Source organism: Aspergillus fijiensis (genome assembly GCF_003184825.1).
Source record: "Aspergillus fijiensis CBS 313.89 unplaced genomic scaffold BO72scaffold_94, whole genome shotgun sequence".
Lineage (NCBI taxonomy): Eukaryota > Fungi > Ascomycota > Eurotiomycetes > Eurotiales > Aspergillaceae > Aspergillus > Aspergillus fijiensis.
This window is the reverse complement of record NW_024469070.1, coordinates 72,007-93,315: the sequence shown is the minus strand read 5'-3', so window position 1 is coordinate 93,315 and position 21,309 is coordinate 72,007. Positions and strand designations below refer to the sequence as shown.

The window sequence follows — 21,309 nt, the reverse complement described above, 5'->3', positions numbered from 1 at the left end:
ACAGAGATGCAGACACTGGTGTGTAACTCCAGAGCGGTAGAAACCGAGGCGCATCCAAAGAACAACGACCTGACCATGACTTCATCACAGAAAACAAGACTAGAGGCAAATATCGTGAACCTACATCTCGAACCGTCTCTGCAAAACACATCAACCCCAGTACAATTATCATTAGATCAGGCCAATGACGGAATTATATCTCCAGTCCAAGACGACAGATTAACGCAAAATGAAAGTCCCTGAAATGGACCATGTAGCCAATAGAAGACAAGAACAAAAACGAAATCGCTCGAAGGGGTATATTCAGGAAGAAAGAGAGGGGTTGCACGGCTTGGTATATTGCACACACAGACGGTTAGATCATAACCATATATCGCCCTCCTCGCCGGTCACCCATCGCTGCCAGACGCGGTCATACGCGTCTTCGAGGTCCCGCACCCATCGCGCCGTATCGAACAGTCGGCCTTTCCAGCGTTCCTGGAATAGCATCTTCCGTATCTCGGAGAGTCGACCTGTCGGCGGTGTCTTGGCAGAAGCAGCACGGCGGGCGTTCAAGCCGAGGCATAGGCGGATGGCCTTGTTCTCATAGTCCTCGTCCGAGGTAGCGATTAGCTCCTCCCGAGCGGCGCGGCCGGCGTCGGTGTCTGGAAGAGCGCTGCTGAGGATACTGCTGGCCATGCGGGAGCACATCTTGTATTTATAACGAGGGAGAGTTAAGAGCGGGGTACCGCTCCAAAGGACGTCCGTTGCCGTGGTGTGGGCGTTACATTCCGGGGTATCCAAAAACAGGTCCAAGACTCTAGCACGGGCGATATGCATGTTCTTTGGGGCGACATCGGTGAAGATAATTCGGGAGGCGGTCTCCTCGCCCGCCCATGCGATCGCCGTTTCCTTGAGATTGCGTTCGCCAAGGTCGGGAAAACGAAGGAGCCAGAGAACAGCGTCGGGAACGTGAGCGAGGATGCGCAGCCAGGTGCGGAAGGTTGTGGGTTCAATCTGAACCTCGTTAGCGGGCGTGAAGTCAAAGGCTCTGAAAAGAAAACCTACCTTATAAAGCTGGTTGAAGTTGCCAAGGATGATAGTGTCATCGCTGAGATTGGGGAACAACTCCTTGCGCATCCGCCATCTTCGACTTTGCTCCTGTTCCCATGCGATTTGGGGGACTTGAGCATCGGGCGCACTTTGCCGGTGATCACAGCAGAAAAAGGTGTCCCGTGTATAGACCAGCTTTTCCCCGTAAACCCAGTCTTCGAGGTCCTCGCCATGGTCTTCCTCCAGTAGTCGGTCCTCGATGCGCACATTGCGGCGACCCGGCGCTAATGTCTCAGGTGGTATCGAGATTTCGTCCGCCAAGATATAATCGCACCACTCAGCTCCCAGCGTACCTGCGAATCCCATGAATGACATATGAATGGGGGCCGGTCTGGCAGCAAACACTTCGTTCCGGGCGCCGCGAGTGTAGCCGTTCAGGTTGATCAGAATATGGATACCATCTTCAACGATCTGCTTCACGAGCACGTCGACAGGCCACCCACTCGCATCGTAGAACACTGGAGCCTCTTTCTCAATCTGCTGCCGATGGACCGACCGGTCACTAGCCGTGGTGGCGTAGCAGTAGGCCTTGACACGTGATGGATTATGTAGACCAAAGACAGACTGCATCAAATGCGCAAGAGGGTGATTGTTAAAATCAGATGACACATATCCGACTTTCAAATAGGGGTTCGGGGGCGGAGGAGGTGGGTAGACGGTGGCTGGAAGCCAAGGCGAGCGCAACGTCGAACAAGATATGCGGAGACCGTTCCGCTGCGAAATCTGCCGAATCTGCTTTGCTGAGAGCGGGCAGGTAAAGGTGTGGAAAGGCAGCACGGTGGGCGCATTTGGCGCCGTCAGCCCGGAAGGCAACTGCGGCCGCCGATATTTGGATAAGGGGTACTCTTTGCCATACACGTAGCGATCCTGGTACCATTGCCAAGTGATAGACCTAATGGCGCGCTCCACGAGTCGTACCACCCGTGCTCCCTCCCATCGTTGACCAGCCCAGGACTGAAGAATATCCGCCAGTGAGCTAGACGCTGCCTGATTGCGGATCTTCATTGCGGGTACCAGCTGGGCGCATAGTTGTTGGGCTGCATTCGGGGTCAGCAAGCCCTGGCCCCATGACTCTCCTTCTCGAAGTTGTCGGTCGACGATGTCGACCACCCGTTTGATCCAGCCTGCGCCGGTCTCAGTGCTATATGCGTCTCGAAGCATCCCTTGTTCATCGACATGCCACCGGTCTCTAAAACCGATGCCGTTGCCAACACCACCACGACCAACCCAGTTGCAGACAGAGTTGAGGGCGTTGGCGAGGCCACACACAGCTTCCGCAAATTCCGGATTCACCTTGACAGCCCGCTTGTAGTAGACGATAGCGTCATTGACGCGTCCAGCATCCTTGACTGCATTGGCCAGATTAGCCAGAGCAATATCAAAATTACCGTCGCACTGAACCGCCTGTTCGTACATCCGAATCGCCGCTTGTAGCTGACCTATATCCTTCAGTAGACTTCCGAGGTTTGTGTAGAGGTGCGCATGCCGCGAATCCAGGTGCAGTCCATAATTGTAGTACGCCAAGGCCAACGATATTCCTGTCCCGGGAACAACGCCAGGAATCTCGGGATGTTGCATTTCCCCGTTGGACCGTGGAAGCCCCTTTTTCGGGACTTTGTTGTGAATCCCTGCCAGTAGAATCCCCACATTGTTCGCAGTCGACGGACTGGGTTGAAGAGACAGGGAAAGGTAGTAGAGCGCCAGAATGTCCCGAACGCCGGGGGCAGCTTTCGGGACCCCCGAGGTCGAGATGTTGGACATGCCGTCTTGGTAAATCTTGGCGAGGGAGAGTAATGAGTTGCTCGTCGTAGAGATAGCCGCCTTCCTCGCCAGACCTTCCGCCACGAATTTGATGCCCGGAGGAGTTCCACACGGAGCAAAAACCAACTTCGAGGTCTGAAGCGCTTGATCGGGATACAGAAGAATACTTTCCTGGGGCTCATGAGGTTCTCCGGCGGGTTGGCCACGATTGCCATTGTGCATAAAGGCCGAAAATATCTGCTTGATCAGATTCTGAATCCCATGGCGTCTTCTTCCGGCCGCAATTAAAATTGCATCCTCGAACGCTGCCGCAGCTCCCGCGTTGTCCCCCAATGCATAAAGCATGTTTCCTTTGGCGTGGACAAGAGCCAATATCCGTCCATTGTCGCAGCCGGGTATAGAGTATCCACTCGAGCCGAACCCGGCGGTTTTTGCGTCAGCTGGACCATGGATCGTGGATACAGATCGACTAAAATCATCGTCATAATCGAATGTGGCTTTCTCGTACGAGCCCAAATCTGACGCGCTGGAAGCTCTGCTTTCAGCATCGCTTTCCGTTTCGCTCGCATGCTCGTCCGCTTTGAAACATTCTCCACCAGGAGAAGAACGTAGAGAGTTCTGCACAAATTCGATAATGTTTACTGCCTCCTTGCCCCGTTGGCTGCTGCACAAAAGGCCAATCAAATGCTCCACGGCTTCAAAATAGCTTGGGCGTAGTTTCACAGCGCGAAGCCAATGTTGCAAAGCTTCATCCCGGCGATCAAGCGCTAAAAGCGTAGCGGCGAGGTTGGAGATCGCCTCCACGTGTCTGATCTATTGTTAGAGGTCTAATTATCAGCTGTCATGAAGGATACTCACGAAGAATCTCGGGCGATGATCCGCGAATACCACCGTGTAGCCTTATTATAGTCACCGAGACCATAAGCCAGGCAACCTCCGAGAAGCATGCCATCGATCCATTCCCAACCACTTTCCATACAGAGATGCGATAGCATCTCGAGAGACGATACAGCATTGGCAGTCGTAGAGCCCTCATTGAGGGACGGCGCACCAAAACGAGAGGCAGAAGAGGTAGCAGAAAATCGACTGGTGTGGCGGACTCGATCGAGCATCTGAACGTCAGGTCTCGACGCATGATAATCGAAATGGGCAGGTGGAAAGCTGTTATGGCGAGAAAGGTCACTACAAGCGGCGCTTGAGAAGTCAAGTCCGGGCTGCCGAGGAGGTTTAGGGTATATGCTCGGCTTCAGGAGCCGTTGACTCGGGCCCTCAGTGGCAGAATTGGAAATGCTGTTTCGCCGGGCCTGGTGTATAGATGCGAGAAGATCCACATAGACTCCATGGGCCCATGTCAACACCTTCTCTTTGAACTCTGCGTTCGCTGCACGTGAGCTACCCACAGGGTCCATGTTCTGAGGTCCCTGACTGCCTGCAATACTCGGCCATGACGATGTATCGTGAGTCAGTAGCGACGGAAAACCACAGCTCGAGGTTGGTTGGCGGGTATGGAACGGGAGCACCAATTGGTGCTGCGAGGTATCCAAAATCTTCTGTTCCGAGTGGCGTCGAGGAAAATTATTCTGCACGGGCAACTCAGCATTGAGCATCCCCGTCGGGGTAGGGTTCCAAGCTAGACTCGAGTCAGGATGGCTAGCTGCTGATAACCCTGGTCGGTTCAATGGCGGTTGAACAGCATCGAGGAATTGTAGACTAGAAGGATTGACGGCCTTCAGAAACGGACTTGGGGTATGAAAACGAGTATCACGAAACGCTGCTGGGCGATAGGGAATGTAAGCCCCGTCGGGCCAGTACGGTCCATACGGACCGGTTCCTGCTGAAGCGGTGGGACCAACGCACGGCTGCAAGGTTGCGGGGAGCACCGTGGGAATATAGGCACCATTGTGCCAGTAGAACCGCTGTTGTGAGGGTTGCATCGGCAAGGTCTGGTTCAGCACTGAATCAATTCCAGGCACGTAGTTCAACGAACGAACCCAGCTTGCCCCATGAATCCCTTGGCCCATCTCCCCGGGAGCTGCGTTTCCCCGCGTCGCTTCATTTTTGTATACGGGTGGAAAGTTGAGCTGCTTTCCGGATGAGGCGCGATCCAGCCTGGGCTGCTGCCATGTATCCAACGCAAATCCAGTCTGTTGAGGAATCATATGACTGGGCTCCAGAGGCGACACTAGAATATGCTTGCTTGCTGGGGGCTGAATGGTAGTATCTCCGGGGGTCCCATCGTATCCAGCCGCCAGCGTCCCATTCGGTGTCTTCCTCCGTAACGCATGCTCGCCCGCACTATTCGTATGGGTTAACGGGCGCGTAGCGTCTGTAACACTGAGACGTTGAATCGGATGTGGATATTGCAGCCGGGTTCGGGGTAATGATTGAGATGAATTCTTGCTAATGTCCTGGTGGGGAAGGGTAGCGGAGAAGGAGGCGTTAAGGTCGTAAGGTTCATTCAAGCTGTCGGATCCACGACGATAGTGCAGATGGTGATGCGGTTGGATGGGCGGAAATGGCGCTACTGAGGGTAACATCTTGACCGCGGATGGCGATGGCACCGCTCGTCGTCCCCCGTGGTCGATAAATGTTTCTGCTTGTTAGGCAAGATAAAGAGGGAAGGAAGAGGACAGAGAGACCGGATGCAAGAGATAGGTCGCAGAAAGAAAAGAGAAACAATAAATCGCTATGTGAAGCGGCGTGAGAGGGGAAGCCTGGGCGGAGAGCGGCTCCGATAGATGGAGAGCAGTCAGTATTGTCGACAATCAATCTCTCGCTGGAGATTTAACAAGCATCCGCCTTGAAGCGTTTCCTACACCTCATCCTGGACATGAGCCGGCTCACTTGACACTTCAGCGAAGCCCCCCACCGCTTGTCTCTGGGCTCGACATGAACGCTGTTGAACGGTATGCTGGTCTGGAGGTCGAACGTACGGCAGCCGGCACCAAGAAAGTAGAGAAGGGGAGATGACTGGATAGAAGCCGAATCTGGGACGAAGATACCATCCACGAAGGCGCAGGATTCCAGAAGATAGAAAAGACACGCAGGCGATCCGCTCGAAAGACGCTATTTGCTGCCGAACAGTCTTGGTGGATGAAGAAGCGATGCAAGGGAGGGAAGGGATTGAAAGTCACAACCCTAGTCAGCCTGGTCGAGCGCCCACACTGACGCAGGTGTCCGCACGGCGCGATCAACCAGCAGTCAATTCTGCACTTGGCAGAAATGTTGTACCCGGATAGAGTCAAGTGTGATGGCGTAGGGAAGGAAAGGAAGGGAAAGGTGCGACAAGGGTAAATGCGCGGAGAGGAGAGAGATGATGAACGAGCGAACCGGTCGGCAGTCGAGTGAGATGAATTGTGGTGGTTGTCGTTAGTTGGTAAGAAAGGTCGGGGTGTTGAAAAAAGGAATAATCAGGATGATAATAAGAACAATAATGATAATAGTGAGAATAATAATAATAATGAAAGAAATAATAAAAAAAGAAGATTAATCAGGGGGGAAAAATACTAATCAAGAATAACGAGGGGGAGAGAATCAATCAATCAATGAATACGGCAATCGAAATAGAGGATGGAGGAACGAATCACATTAAGAAGGCCGGCAAAATCCGAATCAGGGAAGCGATAGTGTTGTAAAAAGGTTGAACATGGCACCACTAGCTGATGACAATCTTCCGTAGTCAATGCCAATCAACAGGCAACTTCCAGCCTTCACTGATAGTCGAACTGATTAGTACAGTACGGAGCATACAATGAGAAAGGGCACCGGAATCCAGGCACCGCAAGGCTGTGGAAGCGGAGCTGATCCCAACGGCGGGCGGAGAGGAAGACAAGATTTGAGACAGGAGGAGAAAAGTGTAAGAATGAAAGAATTCCGGGTGGAAATTCGAAAGGGAAAAAAAATGTGTCAGAATTCGCTCCGGAGTCAGCCAGTAGAAAAATGTTCTTTGTACTCGTATTAGAGATTTTTAATCTCTGCCTTTCTCTTCGACTAGGACTATTTTGCTTGACCGGGACCACATTCGAAGACGACCGAGCATAAAGGAAGCCTTTGGATCTTGGATGGAGAAGCAGGAGGAGAAGCAGGAGGAGCAGCAGCAGCAGTAGCAGCAGCAGTAGCAAGACGCAAGAAGAAGGATAATAATAATGAAATATGGAATTTAAAGCTCCAGTGGGCGGACCATTGGGTGGGTCTTAGCTGGACTTGGGCCTTGAGTCTGTAATCCACTCTCTGTAGCAGACAAAGAGTCAGTCACCATTCATGACGGAGCGGAGCATCTCAAACGCAAGCCGTGGACGGCGGCAGCCACCAAATGGTTCCAGGTTCCTTTTTTTGAGAGTGGGGGGGGGGGGGAGAGAAAAGCGCGAATGGGCCAGTGGGAGTGGAGCCAATGACCACTGGGGCTGGAACCTGGTGGGTTTGAGTAGAGTATTTGAGGCGTCCAGGATGAAGATGAGTCGGTGGTGGCTGAGATGAGACGGTGTTCAAACGGTGCTGCCGAGGGAAGAGATGCAAATGTCAGTGTCAGTATATACGGACTGAAGCGGGGACTCACTCAGAATTTGAATTGATTAACCAAGTAAGAGGCAGCAGCAGCAGTATGTAGTATGTAGTAAATTCACTGTGCGTGGTGTAGTGCAGTACGCAGGAGCAATAATAATAGCGAAGGTAAATTCCTCCCGCCTGGATGAGTAAGTCAAGTAGATCACTAACTCATAGCTCTGGTTTCCATGGATGGCATCGCTCCTGCCCTCTCTTTCCTCATCCCTCTACCCTCTTCCCCTCCTCTCCTCTCCTCTACTCCACATCCGGTCCCTTTGATACTGAATCTCTGATAACTCGCCCTCTCGTCTCTGTCAATTACATGAGTAGATATTGACGGAGTCCGGAGTTTACGGATTGCTGCACAGCCAGCATTTATAGCATCATCCTAATCTCCTATTCCGTTTCTCTTCCTTCCCTTCCTACAGCTTCCGTCCCGAGACATATTCCGTCACTCAATCACACATACTCCAGAGTACAACCCTCCACCACCCACACGGAGAGCAGAGAGCGGATCGCAACCAAAGAAACACGAACATCAATCCCTTCTCCTCTTCCTCCCCCCACCTTCACTTTTCCCGACCCACCTAGAGTTACGATCCAACGGCCAGGATGGTCTGGCGCTAGCCACTTGGGCGCAGGAGCAATCCAGGCCTGTCCAACGTCAGTGGTCCAGCACTAATCAGCCATGGATGCTAGGAAACCCTCCCGACCTCCCCTCTCTTTCCTCTCTCTTTTTATGTTATCCCCCGGTCCTAGTTGGCGCCCGCAGCGATCAAGCCCTGGGGGACCTGCCTGGCTTTTGGGGGCTGCCTGGCAGTTACGATGGTTTGTTTGGTGGGTTGGGTCTCGGAGCGATCTGGCACTTTTGTGGGTGTGGGTTTGGTTGAAGTGGAGTCCCATGTCCATCCTTCTAGCGGCAGCTGCACGCTGGCCTTGGAGAGAGGGTTGACAAGTTTCTTTTTTTCTCGCATGGTATGTAAGTTGAAAGGGGAAAATATAAACAGATGGACCCATAGATTGTTTGCCTCTGTATCAATTCGGATTTCGCGATCGTGGGGGATGTTTCCAACAAAGAACGGAAAGTTGGATCTCGAGATCTTTCAAAGATCCCGATGATAGGGGCCGGAAATCCTGCATCATGTAGTCCGTCTGTCCTTTGCTACTCACAACTACTGAGTAGTAAGCTAGGCAGGAAGTGAGAATGATAGAAAACGAAGACTAGCGATCAGTGGTGGCTGCACGAATGCGAGGGCCGGAAAATGTTGGGCCATCGTTTGCTGTTGTTGCTCGCATCATTTCTGCAGCCCCAATGCGCGAGGCTGAAAAGCAATACACGCATGCCACCTGTGATCAGGTGAGATAGGCTGATTGGTACCTGACAACTTGGCCTCAATCTCCTTCCGGTCGTTTCATTCATTCGATAGGCTGCTTTTGATTTTTCCCCAACTACCGGCGTGGAGTAGTCGATCCCTTTCGTCTGCCGAAATAAAAACATATATTGAAGCGCTCCAGTCCTGACCACAAACATACAGTATAAACAAGGCAACACAAGCACCTCACACACATTCAGAGCCCAGCTTTGTTCTGACATAGTTCGTCCCAACACCTCGCTCAGTTTACATCAAATGAAATCAACATCAGCCCTCCGCTCCATCTACCTTGGTTCAAATAAAGCCAGCGTCTGCCCGTTCTGTCCAGTCGCAGTGGCGGAATTCAGCCAGTTTCGCTTCGCATAGCACAACAGGTAGCTAGGTACGACGATGGTCTTAGAGAGAAAAAGAGGCCACCTAATCATCATTGATGCCGCTAGTACGTAGGGAGGATACGCACAGTTATGGATCTTTGTTGCCTGTCTGGCATTTATGATTATAATTCTCTTCTCTTCATTGTTGTTTTTGTTGTCTCGTTTATGGTTGCTGACCCCCCCGCCATCCATCCCCCCCCGCCCCTCCATTCACCCACCTCAATACCATGCGAGAGACTAGTATATCGAACTATCGATAGTATCTCGGCCCAGACCAAGCGGACATGGGGCCGCACGCCAAACCGCATCCAAAAATCATCCATTCCTCGAGTCAACCAGAAAAGAAGAAAAAAAAAAAGTAGGACCCTGAGCTCGATCACCGACGCGGCCATGTCACGAGCCGCGGGGGTCTGGAGAGGGTGTTGCGGATCGGCAAACTGAGTTTAACTACGGGCTTAGACTCATCACTTGCCAGGCAGGCAGGCAGGCAGGCAAAGCCGGCGGCGACTACTGTAAACTGGGGAGAGAGGGGTGTCAGTCGTCAGGGCTTTCTCGCCTTAAGGATGCACAATTTACGCATGCATTCTGCACCTGTCAGGTCCTTTTTTCTTTTTTCCCTTTTCCTGCTTGCTCTCTCAGATAGGTTTTTACTCGTTGGATCCCTCATGTTGATCTGCGGCCAACTGGTGGAGGATCCTCCCGCTCTCACCCACCCAGAAACAAAAATCTTGGTAAGAACCATGATGTGTAGGTAGTCATGAGGGTTCAAATTAGAGGTTGTAAAACAAGACTGGTCAGGGATCTTCATTTGTAGTTGGGTCGCATTAGCGAACTAACTAACTGGATCATCATGGCTGACTCAGCTTGTGCGTATGGGAGATTCGAAATGCTGCGTCACAGAAAAGAAAAATGACTTGTGAAGCAGCCCCGAACTTGTCATCACAAAACAATGTGTTTAGCATTCTGATGGGCTGTCAACCTGGTGCTGCCACTGGACCAAGAGAGCGGTGCCAGTGTGCACTGTGGTGACTTGGACTAGGGCTGCAAAGGGGCACCTGCATGCGGGCGCGTATCAGGGACCAACTGCCATGGGCCATGGGCCATGGCGCCCCCAGGCGGGTGGAGAGCGTGGGATTCTTCGGTGTTGTCCGGCGCCTTGCGGCATCCTAACGTATTTTCTTTTCTCTTTTGCTGCTCATGGCGTTTTTCCACATTTGCTATTTCCAGTCTATTCGCCGTGACGCCTGCTTGTGGCTGCCACTTAGTACGGATCTGCCCGCATGCCAGGCGACATTCCAGCTTGAAGGATTGAAGATATTACGCGGCAGGGTATGGAAATACGAGGTTGAAGAATGGATGAAGTTCATTGCAGGCAAGATTGTAATTGAAATTTGTAGTGAATTTGATAAGAATATCTGAATTACGTGTTACGAAATGTTGACCGTAATATGGACCACCACATCCACTGTCAGAAGCTGAGCTCCCTTCAAGAATGCAGCGGTGAGTAACGGGTCAGGAGTTTTGATCTCCTCTGCGTAAAATAAGCCTATACCACGTTTGGTAACAAGTCAAATCCAGGCCCGAAGGCGGGAAGAGACGGTAAGGGCCAGAGTGTTGCAGAGGATCCAACGGATGGATAAAGAAAGTGTTGTTGTCTTGACAGGATCCGGCTCGCACATGGAGGGCAGCAAGTAGACCGTGAAAAGCAATCAGGAGGGTTTTTGGGGAAGGTACCAGGAAGAATCATTGAACGGGATGTCCAGCGAAAAAACACTTATCATTTTTTGCCGAATGCGAAAACAACAGTGGGAATTCTAGTCATGACTCGTAAGGGTATTTAGGTTTTGTTCGTGAGAACAAACGATCATATTAAGTAACTAGCATGTCGATACATCATCGCGACCGCCATGATACATGATTGATCATTTACTCGGAGGGGACTATAAGTTTATTAGCATGCTGCGAGCGATGTCGATGGGGGCTCGGTAGAACGTACCGTCGATCTCGCCAGCCTTGATGTCGTCAGAGACATCCTTGGGGCTGCGGCCATCGACCTGGCAACCGACGGAGAAGGCGGTACCGAGGATCTCAAGGACGGTACCCTTGAGCTCCTTAGCCAAAGAGCGGTTGCGCATCTGGCGGGCAATCTCGACGATCTCATCGAGAGAGACGGACTTGTTGTGCTTGATGTTCTTCTCCTTCTTGCGGTCACGCGGGGGCTCCTTGAGGGCCTTGATGACAAGGGAAGAGGCGGAAGGCACAACGGAGACGGCGGCCTGACGGTTCTGGATGGTGAGTCTGACGGTGACACGCAGACCCTTCTATAAAATCCAAAGAATCGATATTAGCGACTGATCTTCTGATCGCGGGAGCAAGCGTGCGCGCGGTGGTTCCATACCCAATCACCGGTGTTCTTGGCGATATCTTCACCAATCTTCTTGGGAGACAGACCGAGGGGACCGATCTTGGGAGCCAGAGCAGACTGGGCTCCGACCTCACCACCAGTCACTCTCAGGTGACTAATATATTCATTAGCATTGCGATTGGCGGGGATTGTCGCGAGAGAAAAAATTTCGCAGTGCGCAACTTACATGATCTTCACCTCATTGGGGTCGAACTTGGGAGCTGCCCAATGGGTTTAATGTCAGTTCAGTCCGCCATTTTGACACCAAGGAGATGATACTTACGCATGGCGAGTGCGAAAGGTGGTCGATCGTCCTTGGGAGTTGTCGGGGTGGATGGTACAAGGAAAGAAGGGAAGCTGTTATCTGAAAGTGAAGGATATTTAGCTGCCGTCCGCACCTCCACTAAGCGAGCCGCCCGAATCGGCTTGGCGTAATAGGGCTCAGCCCGATAATGTCACGTGATCATGACGAAGAGCCGCGCGTGCCTCGTATGACAGGTGGGAAATGATGCCGTATACTACCTTACTGAGTGACAATCTTACTGGGCTTTGCTTGTGTTCAATGCATCTAATTTAGGCAGCTGATATATTCCAGGGTAACAGACAAAAATAGGAGAAACCGCTAAAGATACAAACGACCCGACGACCAACGTAAACCTTCCCTTGCTCTTGGTATGGCCATTTCTTGTCAGATCTAGCTGGTTCCGGAAACAGCAAGCCTGGTGGATTAGGTTAGAAATGATTGACTGCAAATCAGACATATGTTGCGGACTTACTTCATCAGATGGTCCATGAAAGTCTGCAACGAGACATCGTCGGTGAAAATCGTTTGCGACGTGACACCTCCGCCATATCCTCCTGTCGTGTGCGTCGTGGAAGGGTTCAGCTTGGACAGCAGGAAACGCGCCTGGGAACCGCCAGCATCGCAGACAATGAAACGAGGCAGGGGGAAACGGTCCGAGATCAGCTCCTGTGATTTGCAAACAGTTAGCAGAGAAGCGGAGAATGTGTAACGATGGATGTTCACGAACCCTTGCATCTTCCTTTGGCTGCTCGAGGAGAGCCTTGAGGTTCTCGTAACCCTCCTGATCCTGGTAGCCGGCCTTTCTCCATTCTGCGATAGTCTCTCCGTGGAAAATTAGGATGTGGAAGAAGGTATCCAGCAGTAGGATGTGGGAAGGCTGGATGGAAGCAGAGTCCAGAAGGACCGGCTGGCTTCCTTCGTGCTCGAGAGAATACGAATCGAGCGTGGGCTGAATCATGACAAGAGAATCGCCGACATCCTCGTGGTTGAGGACGTGTCTATAGAAGGCAGTCTCATCAGGCGAGTTGTTGAACACCTGCAAGAACTGGCTTCGGCGCAAGTGGAACATAAATTGAGGATAGAGAGTGAAGTTCTTCTCCAATCGGAAGGAGGTAGGGTCATCCTTTCGGTAGTCGGCAAAGCGAGAGCAAAGCCGGATAAGCATACGATCAACCCATCTGAGCACATCCGGTCCATCATCAACCTCAGCCTTGAAGACCGCAATTCGCGCCATCAATACAGCAGCGGCCTCCTGGTCGAAAGACTGTGCGAGTGTGGGGTCACCAGCCGGACCACTGAGATTCCGTGCAACGGTCGTAACTCGAAGGTGATAGTGGCCAGACGAATGCTGGTAGTATGTCAGGAATTGCATCATTCCTCTTTGTGGGCCTGGCTGGACTGCTGCCGGACCGCCTTGGTTCGCGATTTCAAAGTAGACGCCGTAACTCGAGGAGGGGTCGATTCCACACATCTTCCAGGCGCAAGTGTTACCAATGCCGCACTCCGTTTCACCAACCGAGCTCGATTTCTTGTTCAAAGAGACCGCGTGTCCAATGAGTCCGGTGACCTTCAGTTCCTTGGTGGTGAGTACTTCCAGGGATGCGTTGAAGCCCATGAGCAGGTTATCGTTGGCGTCCTTGTCGAAGATTCTGACGAATGATTGCTTGAACTGGGAGGATGTGAAGCTATCCGTGAGAAGCATATGGCCACCAGTGTAGTTGGCGAGATTCTTCATCTCCAGCATGCCGACCTGGTCAAGACACCCAGCAAACAGGTCAACAATGTGTCCGTTGTTAGCGGCACGCTTGGCCATGCTGTCGTAGAACTATGTGCATCCGTTAGTATAGTATGAGAGCACTTCATGACCACATCAGAACCTACCTTGACAGCTTTCTTGTAGTACTTGATGTTGTCTCTATCAATATCGTGGTGAGAGCGGATAGGCTCCTTCAGCTCAGGGCCGACGACATGACCCGGGCCCTCAGTGGCCGGACCACTGGTGAAGATCATGATGCGTCCACCCGCGTTTTGGAAAGAGGTCTCGAGCAAACCAACGGCAACGCTAAGCGCAACACCAGTACATCTGAGAGGACGCTTGTCATTCGCAACAGGCCAAGGATCGCGCTGTAGCTGCTCGAGCACATTCGTGATCTGGAATTCCGCCTGCTGAACGGGGAGAAGGAATCGTGCCGCAGGTCCCAGAGGAGGGCGGGCGGGCTGCTGGGGCATGTTCGGCCGCACTCCAGATGCAAGACCAAGCATCTCCTGGACCTGCTTTGCAGCATACTCTTTGCTGCCACGGAACACATAAGACTTGGCACATTCGGTGTAGCCAAGCTCATGTACTTGAGCCTGTATCTCGAATTAACATTCCATTCTACCGTGACCGAATCGAGAGTTGTCCCTACCATGGTGCCGAATGTGATCAGACCGACCAAGGCGTTGGCTGGCAACAGCGACAAACTCATGATCAACGAGTCCTTGACAGCCTTCAGGCTGTCTTCATCCTGGCAGGTATCGACAACATAGACGAAGATAGGAGGGGCGGGAGCAGGGCGTGCCAGTTGATACTCGATCGTCGTGCTCATGGGATGAAGTTCCGGGGGTATTGTGCTCTCGGTGATATCCTTGTAGTGAGGGGGCAGAGGGTTGCGCATGAGACAGAAAGGGCAGATCCAGATGCGGGCACGAACGTCAACATTGCTAGATGATGTCAGTGAGAGCTTTACTTCATTTCGAAAACAACCGTCTAGCGTACGCATAAGGGTTCAAAACGGCCCGACAGGGCGCTTTGCAGGTCACTGGCTCATATTGTAGCAATGGAGAGTCCGGCTTCTCCTTAAGGGGTGTGTAGACGGCACCAATGGGGACAACAAGTCGGGATGCTTCCTATGATGGACTGAGTTAGTGACTGACGTGTATAATTTATCGATACCATAATGCCAACCATGCGAGAGCTTGGGAATGTGTTCCAGCTCAATCTGATGCCGTCGCGATCCTCAACGTCGCTCCATTGGTCCTTCAACGCTTCGTAGTCCATGTTGGCGGCGTGGTAAACGGGGCTCCGTTAATGGGGAAGAGTGAGGGGAGATCTCCTCGAACAATAACAATTCCAGAAGTGGAAATTTTGGGAGCACCACAGGCTGAATATGAAAGAAGATGCTCCTATAGCAAACACCCAGTCTTGAAGCGCGCAACGCCAACAGCTGCTGTCCTGAATGACTATGCGGGGGATCAGGAGACTGTTGTGTGAAGCGGCGGTGCTGGCATAAGGCCAGGTTGCAGCACAAACGGTCTCTGCGGCCCGCCGTACCCCCACGCTAGTGGCCTTTAAATAGCGGCTCTTCTTCCTCCACTTCCCAAACTTTTTCTTTTCTTCTTATGAATTTCTTTCTTTTTTCACGCCGACATCATCTTTCTCAGCTTCTAGCCACCTTAATGGTGAAGTTGTTTACGCGTCGAGCGAAGAATAAATCTGACCCGTTGCTGGGCACCTGGCTTTGAAAGGACGTTTTGTTCCTTTTGGATAATTTGGGAATCAGCTGTGGTCAAATCCCTAATTTCGTACAATTTATTTTCTTTCACAAACAATTGAATGTGTGTACTGCAAGGTTGACTTATGCGTGTAATATCTACAATAAATGTGTGCCGAAAAAAAAAGTGTCCCGTATCCCGACATAATGAACCAGGTCCGACGCCTTATGGACTAAAAACTTCGCAAGAAAAAGACAAACGCCATAAAAACATATCGTCGTCGACTCCCATGCAAGCTATTTAAGAACTCTTGGACGCCCGGGCTGTCTGCTTCAACAAGAAACTGCGCTTGAAGTAAGTGTTGGGGTGAACGATGGTGTCCAAATCCACTTGGTTCCATGAACCATCTTCCTTGACTCTTTTGATCTCGGTCTTGTGAGTCGATTCGAAGACTCTGTTGCAAGCGATATGATAACGCATTTTCTCGACATCTTCTCGCACTCCACGGAGGACTTCCTTGTCATTGACGCCTGTGGTCTGAAGCAATCCAATGAGATTGTCGACCGAGTAATGGCGATAAGGGCATCCATGAGTCTGTCCAACTCCAGGGTTTGAGTCGCCTAAAATCTTCTGGCATGAATAAGGAGGATATCCTCGACCCCGGCGGTTGACATCGCCTCCCACATCACCATAAGCGTGGCGGATATTGTACTTGTATCGAGAGTTGAACTCGTCATCCGTGAAACCCTTGAACGACTGGCGCCAGAAAATGATGCATTCTTCGAGTGACAATCCAATACCCTTAAGGAACAGGGTATATTGGAGACGACCATAATGCTTGAGATGGTTGTTTTTCCGTAGGTTCATGTGCAGACTGCGCATGCACAGTGGGAAGTGTTGAGATAGCTGGTCGATGTTGTTGGCAGTGATTGCAGCACCGTCAACAAACCCTTCGCCTTCCGAATAAACAGACTCGGCGCTTCCAAAGTTCTTTGACAAATGATTCAGAATTGGAGTCAGACGATCATCCTCATCCAACCGCGGTAGTGCCCGACTCGTGAGCTGGAGAATGTTAGTGATGGGCAAATCCTGACAGGGAGGGCAGTGTCCGTACCTCAAGCGCGCGTTCCAATCGGGCAGTGAATTCCGCAATAATCATGCTCAACTGCTCTCTTCCAGGTACATAGGCCTTGCCTTTATACAAGAACACAGATCTTCTCTCGACAAGCTCGGGTACTCGCTCCCAGTCCACTTTGTACCATGCCTCTTCATCCACACGACGTAAGCCTGGGGTGGCACCAATTAAATGCTCTGCCAATCTTTGTCTTTCATCATCCTCCACAGGCTCCCAGTCAAGGTTGAGTCTCTCGATGAAAGCGCGCTTTTCCCTCGTGTCATCACGCTGGAAGCGGAATCTGAAGAGCATTGTTTCGGCTCTCACGAAGCGCCGACGAAGGTCTTCTGTGGCGGAGAAGGCCAAACGAAGAATGAAGTGTGAATAATGATCCTTTTGGCGCTCATTCTTAAGTCGCTGGTCGGCCGCACCGTTGGAGGAGGATGTGTTGGATGATAAGGGGAGGTACTTTTGGAGGAGAGGTGTAAGATGCGTCTCTGTCTCCGCCGCGGACTTGTTTCGATAAGAGCAGGCCTCGATTTCAGCCAGTACTGTTGAAAATATGAGTAACAAAAATGGCGTTGGGACTCCTGGGCTATCTGGATATACCTCTCAATCTGTCAATGGCCCATTGCTCGAATTGCTCGAGTGTAATCTCCTCCGTTGGCGGGACGTCGTAGAAATTCAGACGGTGCGGATAGTCTTGCTGCTTGAATGTGGGTGCAGCGAACTGCTTTTTCTTATGGTCGAGGTTGGCCCTTCTCTTAGGGTCAATCCTGAGAAAGTCACTTCGAATCATGATGAAAGCGTAACAGCGATTCTGACACCCGAACAAGTGTACTGCAATTTCCTCGGCGACCGCAAGACAAATTCGATGTTGGATGACCTGGCAAGCTCTGGGCCCCCGCGAAGGACGCGGGAACGCGCCGAAAACGCGACACGGTCACGTGAAGATAAATGGCGGCTCGCTCAGGCCAACACTGCATCGCGGAAAGCAGCATGGCAGAGATTCCCAATCACATGCATGTACGAGAAACAGATGGGAGTGATCTACGTACTTGAGAAAGTACCGAACATGTGATAATCTGTTCGACTTTCTTCCGATATGAGAATCCGAAGAACGACACTACAGTTCATGCGCACAGACGGACAACATTTACGATACCCCATGCCATGGCTGAAGCCCTGTTAGACGCAAGTGGACTTGACTACTCGCTGGTACAGTATATACTGGATTGAAGATCGATTTCCTTGCGCCGTTTCGTTTCCTAGGCAAAGCGGATATTGCCTGCTGTACCTTGTATCCTGGCAGCTGCTATATTGTCAGCAGATGGCATTGTTGCGGTTTTCGCCCTGCATGCGCACAATAATAGGCTTGACAAGCTCTCACCTGGCCTCACATATATTTCCAATAGGGTCGAATCCTCATTCGATGCCACGAACGCTTCGCACTGCCTGTGCGCTCGGGAAGTCTGTGCTCAGCACAGTCGCCAGCATTACTAGCAAGTTCGGCGGTATAATGACCCCAATAGCGCAATCTCAAGGTTGTCCACTTGGGGTTTGATCAGCCGTGTAAGCTCGTGAGGTCTTGTAGAAGGGTGACGTTGGTCTGAGGGAGAAGACCTATCGTTTTACCGTAGGAAACATCAGGACTGGAACATCATACGAACATCATACGCACATCTTATTGAGGTAGTGCTACCAATATCCGTACTATATTTCCAAGCCACAAAAGGGAAGCAGAAAGCCCCGGATCGGACTCCGCTCACCGACTTCCTAAAGAGGGAATCATCTACAAATGAGTCAACCCCACGATTTCGCGAGTCTTGCCGACTCGAGTCCAGAATTGAATGTCATTGCATCAGCTGAGCACCAGCCATTCTTGATAAGGGCGTAGGCGCAGAATCAACCGACATCGACCGTCGCTTTCTTCCATCCAAATATCTCCCTTCCAACTACAACTTATGTATCAATAACCACCATCATGGACATCATATAGCGTACCGCCTTCCCGTTATCTGTCCCTGTCTTGAACAAGTTAGACGGCTCAACAATTCTCAACAAGCCGAAGTGCCTCTCAAAAGCCCTTGGGTTAGTTAGCCTTGCATTGCGGGCGCGATAATACCTACCTACCTGGATAGACCTCCTCCTCCTCCCCTCCCCCAAACAGAAGAACAAACACACAACAATGACGCGCGCTATCCGACCGCTCAGAAAAGCTGCGCGAATCATCCTTATAGGTGCACCTGGCGTCGGAAAAGGAACACAAACAGAGCGACTCCTCACGAGATTCCCCGACCTAGCCTCCATAAGCTCAGGCGATCTCCTCCGGGAAAATGTGCGGAGGAAAACACCCTTAGGTATGCTGATTCCCATTGGCACAATTTCCTGGAATTGTTGCGACAATGGCTAATGCTCTTTTTTATCTCGTGCGATAGGTCTCAAAGCCGAGGCCGCAATGCAGTCCGGTAACCTTGTCCCCGATTCGATGATCCTCGAGCTTATATCGTCGGAACTCGAATCCAAAGGCTGGCTTCCTCCACCCACAGCCACAGCCACATCAACGACAGCAGCAGCAGCCGCCGCCGCAACTAATTCCACGTCGGTCTCTGCCAATGCCTCCTTCATCCTCGACGGATTTCCTCGCACCGCGACGCAGGCGTCAAGCCTCGACAACCTCGTGCCCGTGAACTTCGTCGTCCACCTCGTCACACCTCCATCCGTCATTCTCTCCCGCATAGGGTCGCGCTGGGTCCACGAACCGTCCGGAAGAGTCTACAATGCCGATTTCAACGCGCCCAAGGTTCCCGGCAAGGATGATATCACCGGCGAACCGTTGACCCAGAGACAGGACGACTCGATCGATACGTGGAAGCAGCGGCTGCACAAGTTCGAGGAAACGAGCAAGGCTCTGCTAGAGCACTACCAGCGCAAGGGCTGCCTCTGGCGCGTTGAGGGCGACTCGAGCGATGAAATCAGTCCCAAGCTTTTCGCAGAGATTGAACGACACTTCTGTTAAGTGTCTTGTGTGCTCTCCCTGGCTGCCTATATCGGACACGTTTTTTTGTATCATACATATCCATTTCTCTTTGTTCGGGGGTTTTTTTTTCTTTTCAGCTTTTTGCATTACTGCGGTCCTTGATGGATTGCAGGCATGAGCATGCCTTTCTATATGTTCTACCCTCTTTGCGGCTAGATAATGTCTTATTTAAGACAGCTTGCATCACTTGTGTGGCCAAGATGACTTATGTGTGAGGTCTTAACGGAGGTTACGATATGCCAATGCCAATGCCCACCCAGATCAGGGCGTCCTCATGGAATGTCTTCGTCAACGAACACCAATATTCATGGATGAACTCGATGTGCAAGCTTAAGATATCGCCGGGATATATTAAAATGAGCCGTATCGTCATAGGCGCGTAGACTTTATAATCTGCCTCGAAACAAGGGAATGGGGGCACGCGATAATTAACCCATCCTTCCCTGGCAAACATTTCCCCCCTCGCTGCTGTTTCTAAGTCTTCTTCGTCTCCTCCTTCACCTGTATCGGGTTCTCCAGCCCCATCCGTGTCTTATAATCCCGGGGGCTCTCCCACGCCTTATTGCGGCGGAACCCCTTCCACATCCCCAACCCGCGGAGCTTGGCCCACCGCTCCGCCTGCCGGTACTTGCGCTCGGTCGCGGTGCCGCCGAATTCCGCGCCGGACTTGGCCTCGTAGACGGTCGCGAGCCCCTTCCGCAGCATCTCGTACGAGACATCGCGCCGCCGGAAGGGGATGGGGAAGTCGAGCGCCCGCCGCACCACCACCGTCGCGACCACGCGCTGGTACTGATCGTGGCGGTGGACGTACGCGCGCACCCGCCGAGTGCTCAGGTAGGCCGTGAGCCACTCGTGGGCTTCCTTGCTGAACGGCTGCGCGGGCCGACCGAAGTGCGCGAGTTCGGGGGCGTCGATGCCGGCCAGACGGATGTGAATCTTTTGATAGGTACCGAAAATAAGAGTTAGTTCGGTGGCCAGAAACAAACAAGCACGGAGGGAAGGGGCCAGGAAATCGGTGGAATATTGAGTGTAGCTCTCGCCCCGGCCATTATTCCCCTCTCCCCCCCCCCCCTCGCGAAGTAGGAATTCACCCGCAAGGTAACAAAACATACCGTCTTATCCCTCAACTCCTTCTTCGACGTCGGAACCTTCTTCCACGGCAACCACCCCCACCCGGCCAACCGGCCCCCGGGCGTATGATACAGCCGGAAGTTATCCCCATCGCCGACGCTCGTCACCCGGCCCAGAATACTCCTGCGCCGCATGTACGAGGGTAGGATGCTGCTCGCGTCCGGGAACCAGCGCAGGTAGCGCCCGTGGAGGCCCACGGCGCCGAGGATGCCGGTTGTCAGGATCCCCGTGGCGATCAGGGTTCGGGGCTCGGCGAAGGCGCGCCAGTCGATGATGTTGGCGTAGGAGTGCCGGTCATTGTTGTTGTCGTCGGTGGTGGGAGACTTGGGAGCCCATGGCGGCCATCTCATCACGGCTCATAGTCCTCCCCCGCTTGGTGTGAGGCTTTCGCTGGGTTTGGTGGGGGGGGGGTTTTTTTCTCTGGGAATGGAGAGGGGAGGGGTTTGGGAGACGAGGGCGGAGTTGGTTTGGTTTAGGGGGGTTTGGTGCCGGTTTGCTGAGTGTTGATTAGCGGTGAGAGGAGGTTGAGTTGAGTTCAGGTGTTTTGGTTTTCGGCAATTGGGTAGTTGCCGAGGTGAACTGCGGCCCTGCGGATATATTTCTAGACTATAATTTAGTAGTTATCCGCTCTCTTGGGTTGAAGGGTGCTCTCGAGACTGTGGAAATTCTACAGATTTCATATTTCGTTGGTTCTGGGTTG

At 52.1% G+C, this 21,309-nt stretch overlaps 6 protein-coding genes across 6 annotated transcripts; 1 reads left to right on the top strand and 5 right to left on the bottom strand.

The window, feature by feature from the left end:
- Nucleotides 1-360: 360 nt before the first annotated feature.
- On the bottom strand, nt 361-5,390 carry BO72DRAFT_501753 (UDP-N-acetylglucosaminyltransferase; the record flags this gene model as incomplete). Its single annotated transcript, XM_040949008.1, has 3 exons — nt 361-996; nt 1,048-3,661; nt 3,712-5,390. 3 exons carry the CDS (start codon nt 5,388-5,390, stop codon nt 361-363), a joined length of 4,929 nt encoding a protein of 1,642 aa, XP_040795646.1.
- A 5,678-nt stretch (nt 5,391-11,068) lies between these two features.
- BO72DRAFT_473111 (60S ribosomal protein uL11) lies at nt 11,069-11,833 on the bottom strand (the record flags this gene model as incomplete). Its single annotated transcript, XM_040947181.1, has 5 exons — nt 11,069-11,082; nt 11,139-11,463; nt 11,541-11,661; nt 11,734-11,767; nt 11,830-11,833. The coding sequence occupies 5 exons, from the start codon at nt 11,831-11,833 to the stop codon at nt 11,069-11,071; spliced, it is 498 nt and encodes a 165-aa protein (XP_040795645.1).
- Nucleotides 11,834-12,098: 265 nt separating this feature from the next.
- sec23 (GTPase-activating protein SEC23) lies at nt 12,099-15,079 on the bottom strand. The gene is made up of 7 exons (XM_040946005.1): nt 14,798-15,079; nt 14,609-14,739; nt 14,259-14,553; nt 13,732-14,202; nt 12,578-13,675; nt 12,323-12,516; nt 12,099-12,265 (listed from the first exon to the last, which is right to left on the bottom strand). Exons 1-7 carry the CDS (start codon nt 14,888-14,890, stop codon nt 12,241-12,243), a joined length of 2,307 nt encoding a protein of 768 aa, XP_040795644.1. The 5' UTR covers nt 14,891-15,079; the 3' UTR covers nt 12,099-12,240.
- Nucleotides 15,080-15,250: 171 nt separating this feature from the next.
- Nucleotides 15,251-17,318, bottom strand: BO72DRAFT_416758 (DNA primase subunit PRI2). Its single transcript, XM_040942598.1, has 3 exons — nt 17,048-17,318; nt 16,439-16,989; nt 15,251-16,386 (listed from the first exon to the last, which is right to left on the bottom strand). The coding sequence occupies exons 1-3, from the start codon at nt 17,235-17,237 to the stop codon at nt 15,625-15,627; spliced, it is 1,503 nt and encodes a 500-aa protein (XP_040795643.1). The 5' UTR covers nt 17,238-17,318; the 3' UTR covers nt 15,251-15,624.
- A 967-nt stretch (nt 17,319-18,285) lies between these two features.
- BO72DRAFT_441643 (adenylate kinase ADK2) lies at nt 18,286-19,646 on the top strand. Its single transcript, XM_040943485.1, has 2 exons — nt 18,286-18,798; nt 18,877-19,646. The coding sequence occupies exons 1-2, from the start codon at nt 18,627-18,629 to the stop codon at nt 19,455-19,457; spliced, it is 753 nt and encodes a 250-aa protein (XP_040795642.1). The 5' UTR covers nt 18,286-18,626; the 3' UTR covers nt 19,458-19,646.
- A 108-nt stretch (nt 19,647-19,754) lies between these two features.
- On the bottom strand, nt 19,755-21,123 carry BO72DRAFT_532585 (thermonuclease family protein). Its single transcript, XM_040950442.1, has 2 exons — nt 20,591-21,123; nt 19,755-20,414 (listed from the first exon to the last, which is right to left on the bottom strand). The coding sequence occupies exons 1-2, from the start codon at nt 20,957-20,959 to the stop codon at nt 19,953-19,955; spliced, it is 831 nt and encodes a 276-aa protein (XP_040795641.1). The 5' UTR covers nt 20,960-21,123; the 3' UTR covers nt 19,755-19,952.
- Between the last annotated feature and the right edge of the window lie 186 nt (nt 21,124-21,309).